Source organism: Protomyctophum bolini (assembly GCF_963924005.1).
Source record: "Protomyctophum bolini genome assembly, chromosome: 16".
Classification (NCBI taxonomy): domain Eukaryota; kingdom Metazoa; phylum Chordata; class Actinopteri; order Myctophiformes; family Myctophidae; genus Protomyctophum; species Protomyctophum bolini.
The window spans coordinates 5,920,318-5,928,023 of NC_137877.1; the positions used below are offsets into that span (position 1 = coordinate 5,920,318).

The 7,706-nt window shown below is 41.2% G+C and overlaps 1 protein-coding gene across 1 annotated transcript; it reads left to right on the forward strand.

Moving 5' to 3' along the window:
* Positions 1-306: 306 nt before the first annotated feature.
* tmem182a (transmembrane protein 182a) lies at positions 307-5,099 on the forward strand. The gene is made up of 5 exons (XM_080785707.1): positions 307-874; positions 2,301-2,430; positions 3,616-3,714; positions 3,861-3,998; positions 4,241-5,099. The coding sequence occupies exons 1-5, from the start codon at positions 710-712 to the stop codon at positions 4,462-4,464; spliced, it is 756 nt and encodes a 251-aa protein (XP_080641833.1). The 5' UTR covers positions 307-709; the 3' UTR covers positions 4,465-5,099.
* The last annotated feature ends 2,607 nt before the right edge of the window (positions 5,100-7,706 follow it).

A 7,706-nucleotide genomic window follows, 5' to 3' on the forward strand; every position in this document is an offset into this window, starting at 1 on the left:
TTGGCATACTGTACTTTAAAAGACCAATTGGTTGTCATGGTGTCAAGAGAAATTAATGGTGCGTGAGTACGTCTATGCACAGGTATGTGTGTAGTCCACAAACAGCCCTACCAAAGTATATTCTTGGGGTGGGTGTTGGGATAGGAATACCTTGATCCTGCATTCTCTTTCAGGCACTCCCAGACTTCCGAGCACAAGTGGGGGTGTTCAGTTGCGAGTGGTTATTTTTGCATTGGTCTCCTGACTCTCCTCCCTCCATGTTCCCCCAACCTCCCCTCACACCCTTCTCCCATTGGGCCACTCAGTTTGACAGTTGAGCACAGAAGGTGCAGCAGGCACCTTTCAATCAGACCCCAAAAATAGCTTGGGGGAGAAGCTTCTCCGAACACCAGTGACAACCACGTGGTACAGCCACTGTCCTGCTCAACAAACACACAGCCCGCCCGAGAGAAAGGAGTGGAGGCCATGAGTCTGGTGCCAGGATAAAATACTTTTTCATTGGCATTTCATTGGCACGGACCGGACACAAGGAGCTGGATATTTCTCACTCTGGATATCGACACAGTGCAGAAGAGGGATAAGGAGTGGAACCGTGTCTCCGAGTCGTGTCTCAAGGCTGTAATCATCACATGCACAAATTTTAGTCGGGGACCGTGAGTGACAGAACGTGCCCTTTAGTTCCACTTACTGACTGGGTCAGTCCCGAAGCATGAGCATGAAGCTGAGCGTGGCTCAGTTCTTCGCGGGGCTCTTCGGGGCCCTGGCCGCCACTCTGATCCTCCTCTCGTTTGGAACGGATTACTGGCTTCTGGCTTCAGAGACGTGTGACCCTAAACCCGTGGGATCTCTTGGCCCAGGGGGCATCGCTGTAGAGGTGAGCAAGTACAAAGTTAAATGTTTTTCTCATGTTTTTATATTCATCCTTGGGGGGGAGGGATGGGGGGGGGGGGTGGGGTTCAAGGAAATGTCACAGGAAACGTTGTTGTATTGTTGTTGTTACAGTCCTTGATTTTATTTAATTTATTGATATTTGCCAGACATTAACCGGAACAAAGAAAGAAAGAAAGAAAAAAGTGAAAAAATTGTAACAATGTCAACAATGCAGATTTAATTGCAAGATAATCCATGTACTATTTTGGCAGCTGTTTGTCATTAGATGGTTCTTCCAGGAAGATGCATCCTCAGGGAGTCACTTGTGAAATCAAACACTTGTTTAATGTACGTAGTTGGTGTGCAGCTATGCAGGACGGAGACATGCCACAGGCCCACAGTGATAGCTCTATAAACCTCACAGTCTGTGTGCGCTATAACTAAGCGGTATCAAATATCACTTACACGTCTGACTTTTCATCGTAAGCATCTAGAACTAGACATGATATCAACACTAGGACCACCACCACTACTACGACTAGTGTCTAATGTCATTGGCTTTATTTCCGTTACCAACTATTCGGCATGCGTTGGAATGGCTGTGCCATTTAAAAATAGATAGGAGGGGGGAGGGAAGAAGAAGAAGAAAACAACAAAAAACATGAATTGGAACTGGCCTGACACCTTGCCAAAGCCACATGGTGATGGCTGCTTGTCCACCATGTTTTAGGTTGTGGAATACAGAAGTACAGGTTCTATATAATGTACATTTGTGACAATAAAGGCACAAAAGCAAAAAAAACAAAAAAATATATTTATACAGTGAAGACGGAGAGAGAGAAAGGGAGAGACACACAACAAAGGTCGTCATGAACGGGACTCGAACACACGACACGCTGTCAGGCTAGCTAGAGCCTAGTATATGTGGCATGCGCCTGGACCACTAGGCCAGCGGGCGCCCCAACAAAGAACTTTCTTAAATTGTAATGTAATCTTTTTTTTTTTTCACTTAATTTTTATTGAAAGGAGAACAGACACAAACAACTAACAAGACAATACGGGAAAGAAAAAGAAAAGAAAAAGGACAAAAAGTAAAAGAAAAAAGGCTGCATTTTTCATATTACAATAAACATTCAATGAAATTCTATTGCAATATCGCTAGGCTGAGAGAAGAGATTCCACTTTTCCCATTTTTTATAGAATTTATCCTCTTGTAGTCTCAGTATGACTATGAATGTTAGTTTTTCCATAGAATACAGTTCCTCAATAATGTCCATCCATTGATCTTTTGTTGGTGGGTCCTGTTGGTACCAGCGTCGTGTGATTGCTTTTTTACTTGATGCTAAGAGGATCTTGATTAAATATTTATAATTGTAATGTAATCTTAAAACATGGAGAGTCATTTTAATGTGTTCCTTCCTTTGTCCTAGCCTGGAGATGTCGTGATGGCAGACTCGTTGGAGAATGCCTCCTATACGTACTACCATGAAGGATTCTTCTGGAGGTGTTCTTTCGGGTCAAATGTCGATGACAACAACCTCCTGTGGAAACTCTGGTTCAGTAAGAAATAAATACAGTCACACAATGTCATGAAAATTGCCAGATCAACGTAGCAAGCAATATAGTATGCAAAACCTAGCCCATTTAGACCTGACGTTGTCTGTCTTCAAAATCCTGACAGTTTTCTGAAAAACCTTATGTTATCAGTGGTGCTCAATAATTATATGTAATATGCCTTCACCCCCCCCCCCCATCTGGAAATATGTTGTTCCAGGGACCTCCCCAGAAGCAAAGATTTGAGTTAAAATGTTCACTCTGTAATATATATTCAAAGATTTTAGGCACATTTTTTTCAAAAATAGCAGACCTACAAGCTTGTAGATCTGCTATTGTTCAATAGCTAAAGTATAACATAATGCTATAAACACCAAAAGGGGTTCCATATAAGAGGCAGCAATGTTTTATTTTAGCTTCCTCCTTGGTTCTATTCACTTTGTTGAGAAGTGGGTGACTGAGGAGTTCAGTAAAGGTCAGACACAAATAACTATTATTTATGGGTCTATGAGTCACATGTCAGCAATTCACTCCATGGCACAGCATCCCTTAATGTTTGCTTCGATGTGCTGTATATAAAACACGTATCACATAGCGCTAGACCCCCATCAGGTGACCATTCAGAGGTCATTATGCCATGTGATGTCATTCTATTCCTTTGCTTTGTTAGATGTGTTCTTTCTTTCTTGTCTATTTTCTGACAGGCAGTGGGTGGGTCATTGTCACAAACATCCTCAAAGCTGGCAAGGGTCCGCAGAATTCCACAGGAGTGAAAGAGATTAGATTGATTGGAGAAAATGTCATGAGTCGATATGAAAGGATAGAAAGTGATGCGTTTGCCATCGTGTTGATCTCACTTAAGTCTTGTGTTGTATGACGACATTTGATCCGTCAGTGAGTGAGAGGGACCCAAAGGCAATGTGGGATGGGATTCCACCTCTGAGTTATCAACCAAAGTTAATTTGGATAAAATGATGCTTAACAAAACCGCAGTGTTGAATTTTATTAGGTCGTAACTATAAGGTCTTAACTGCTGTCTTGTTCGATGCAATCCCATTCTGCAATATTGTGAAAACGATTGATGACAAAAAGCATGATTTGTATGCCATGCTGTGATTCCTGCATCTATTTCATTGATTGAATACTTTTATTTGTCAGGAATCTAAATTATTTACTTTTTTGTCTCTCCAGCAAACCAGCCACATGCCAAAGTGTGCATGCATGCCTACCTCTTCCCATTCCCTGTATCATATCAGACCCACAATGCAACAGACTATGATTCTGCTATAAGTAAGTGTGTCACTACTGTGTGTGCGCGCGCCTTCATTCAATTAAGCTTGCCTCTGCATTGATTGATACATTACTGTACAGTTATATTATTCACAAATTTAAAAAGCAATATCCATAACAATAATTGTCCATTCTATATGGTCCAGTCTACAGGGGATTCTGGAGTATCTTCATGCTGATCGGTGTGGCTGCGGTAGTGCTTGCTGGGTTTGTCATCATCTGTGCTGCTCCTTTTGCGAGCCATCGCTTGTACAAGGCTGGAGGCAGCCTCTTCCTGGCATCTGGTGGGTAACTGTTCAAATCAGATATAATATAATTATTTAGTATTTTAGTCATTTAACTATGACATTCGGATACAGAACGACAATAATCAACGCAAGGGTCAACGTCAAAAGTGTATGTATGTTTTACATTTGATGGAATCGAAAATACTAAATTAACACAATAAAATGTGAATTATATGTCTAGGCGTTAACAGGTGTACTATATATGTATTAATTGTCTAATCCGTGTCATTCTCTGCCAGGTCTGTTCCTGCTGGGTGTGGTGGTGATGTACGTGCTGTGGGTGCAGGTGTTGAGCGTCGTGGACCTCTACGTGGACCACCAGCGCTCCGTGGTGTGTGACAACTTCACGCTGAACCTCCACTACGGCCTGTCCTTCATGGTCGCACCCGTCGGCATCTTCTTCAGCCTCCTGGCCGGCCTCCTCTTCCTTCTCATTGGCCACTCCATCAAGGTTCACTCCTGAGTCGAGTGTTTGGGGATGACGACCGACCGACCGACGGCAGGCTGATTGGAACATGGGGATTTATTAGAGAGGCTTCTGAAATGGTCCATTTCTTTCTTTTAAAAAAAAACTTGCAGCAGGCCATTTTTACACTTTTCATATTCTGTCCAGCATCTATTTGAAGGGACTTTCTAGACACTGGCAGATGTTGTACATGTATGGACTGCTAGAGCAGGATGTTAAGGGTTTTTTCATTCACGAATCACCAGGGGGCACAGGCAGCTTAACCCTGGTGTCCATAGCATGGGAATGTCAATATAAGCGGACGTTTAGAGGGTATAAAGTATACTTTGAATTTATGAAACCATTACCATTGAAATATAACACATACTTCCTGAAACTATGGTAGGCCTATACTGCGTTAGATTAGATCAAATCACTTTGTCCATTACACTGGTGAGCAAGCGGTAGTTTCTTCTTGTAGGAATCGTGACATTTTATTTTTGTATTTTGCCTTATATTGTTGATTGTGTTTTTGTTATTCTATTTGTCTTTTATGAATTATGTGCAGGATTGTTACTAAGAATCTGTTATATCATATTTGTCAGAATGAAATAGTGTGACCGGTTTATCAATAAAATGATGATTAAGAGAAATTATGGTCAAAAAATGTGTGTTGGGCGTAGAAGCCACTAGAGGGCAATGTTGTTTCACTTGACGTCACACACTTTTCCCAAAAAGAAACAGAAATCATTATTTTCCTTGTGTGGAATCAGCCTATGTGGCATTATGCATTTAATCACAACTTCAGAGGTAGGATCTGTAGATAGATGAAGGTATTCACACCTTGGCTGACAGACGGGTGGTAATTTCACTCATGAATGGAGCATTTGATCAGGATTTGAATGGACTCCTGTGTTGATTCTCACGAGTCTGTATCATAGTCGGTACCTTTCAAGCGTCATAATATACTTACACATAGAGAAATTCATCTGAGATTTGCCATAGAATTGCAGGGGGAAAGGACACAATATAGCACATTGCTTTGCAGTGTGATCCAGTCTTTACAGATGACTCTCGTGATGAATGTGTTATATCTTTCCAACATAGCTATGTACAGTAATATGTCACACTCCAGGAATGGAAAGAGCACCAAAATATGATGCAAGCGTGTGATCTGAGAGCCCCTTTCTGAAGTATATGCCCACTGACTGCACTGTGTAGGTCACACAGCGGGTTTAACAACATGCACAGGAGAGGTGATGATGCTATATGGAAAACCTAAAGATAAAGTCACAGAGTTTGTCCTGGTTCAGACTGGAGCTGTCCTCGTGGCTATATAAGTCTCCTTTGGGAAAGAGATTGCTTATCTCTATGACTTCCTGGTTTAAATGAAATTCTAATAAGATAAAAAAAAAAAAAAAAAAAAGTTTAATCATCCCTCCATCCATATCCGCGTGGTACAGCCGTGTGTGTGTGTGTGTGTGTGTGTGTGTGTGTGTGTGTGTGTGTGTGTGTGTGTGTGTGTGTGTGTGTGTGTGTGTGTGTGCGCTCGCGTGCATGCGTGTGTGAGAGAGAGAGAGAGAGAGAGAGAGAGAACAAGAAGGGGAGGAGGGAGAGAGAGAGAGCTCTAATGTAGGTGTGAAGCAGGGTACCACCACACAGCCAGGCCTTGCCGACAGTAATGTCATCAGAGTGGGAGTCCCAGCTGAATTCACCACTGTTCTGCATGATTGCCCATGATAATTGTGTGTTGATAGCGAGCGCCGGAGATGGAGTATAATTTCCACCGAGAGATTCCTAAACAAATACCTGTGCTCAGCAATGGGATGGAGTGGAAGCCGGGGTGAGGAGGAGAATAGGGGATGAGGGAGATAGGGGGATGCGAGGTCTAGAGAATGTGGGATAGGCATGCAGGAAAGGAAAGTCTTGGTGGACGGCTGTTTACATTTCATCATGTGTCATACGGCTATACTGTGACGCTATAGACTCAGCATTATAGCTGACACAAAAATAAAAAATAAACACAATTTGAATATGAACAAGATTGAACTCAATATCCCGGAATCCATGGCTAAATCAACTGAATTCAATGTAAATCTGAATGAGTCTTGATCAGTGTTGTAGTATAAGAGCAAGAAACAAGCATGTGAACCATCAAGCATCGGACATAATATGTCCAATATGACATATTTCCAATATTATTGGATAAAAGTACATAAAAGAGGAAATTACACTAAACTACAATGTCCACTTACTATACAAAGTTTCTTTAGACTGAACCTGTAGTTAAAACTGAAAATGATATAAACGATGGCTAATGAAAAACACATTTGCTATACAGTTAAGAGATCCGTCTGTTGGTTTGCATGCACTCTCATTGCTCTTACAAAACAAGGTGAAAGAACGCCAGAGAGGAGAGATGTGAAGAGTCAAAAGAGCAGATAGGTTAGACACACAGAAAAGACTTATATGGACCCATGTATATTTAACCTTGAGGGAGGTTTAAGTTAATTGGAAAGCACTCTGTGCCTGAGTGCTCTCACCTCATGGCACATATAGTGTCGTTATCATAGTTTATCTTCCAAATGTATCATAATCCTGCATGACATTCAAGTCGGATTTCATTTAAATCTGATTAATTTCAACTCTCAGAAAAAGGGGGAAGTATTTGAATTGCATGAACAATATGGCAAGTCATATTACACGCTGCTTTCCTCTTTAGAGATAGTTTTACATAATTTTTGATTCGTTTTGAAATAATGAATAGACAATGGGCTGTATAATTGTGAGAATTTACAATTCAGAGCACTACATTGTATAATCAACATGCATTATTCAGATAGTGGAGCACATAGGTCACTGGTGGTAATGGCACAAAAAAGTTACTTAACCCATTCTGACCTGAGATCAGATTCATACGAGGTTTCCACTGGACACACACTGGTCTGATGAACCCATTTTGACCTGAGATCAGATTCTAAAAAATGTCAGTCGTTCATTGGATTTTTCTAAAATAGCAGACCTACAAGCTCATAGCGAGCCACTCGGTGGCGCGCTATGAGCTTGTAGATCTGCTATTTTTCAATAGCTAAAGCATAACATGATGCTATAACACCAAAATGGGTTCCCGTTCAGAATGGGTTAAATCCTCAACAAACAACACAATGCTTTTTTTTTAAAAGTACTTTGTCTTTTGTGTAAACTAATATATTACACCATCACAAAAGTAATACAAAAAAACCCGACATTTAGTAAGGTAT

Bases quoted from the DNA above. Each gene is read 5' to 3' on its own strand.
- tmem182a (XM_080785707.1), top strand. From the start codon at position 710: ATGAGCATGAAGCTGAGCGTGGCTCAGTTCTTCGCGGGGCTCTTCGGG. The intron at 3,715-3,860 runs GTAAGTGTGTCA...TATATGGTCCAG, and splicing joins AGACTATGATTCTGCTATAA to TCTACAGGGGATTCTGGAGT. The intron at 3,999-4,240 runs GTGGGTAACTGT...ATTCTCTGCCAG, and splicing joins CAGCCTCTTCCTGGCATCTG to GTCTGTTCCTGCTGGGTGTG.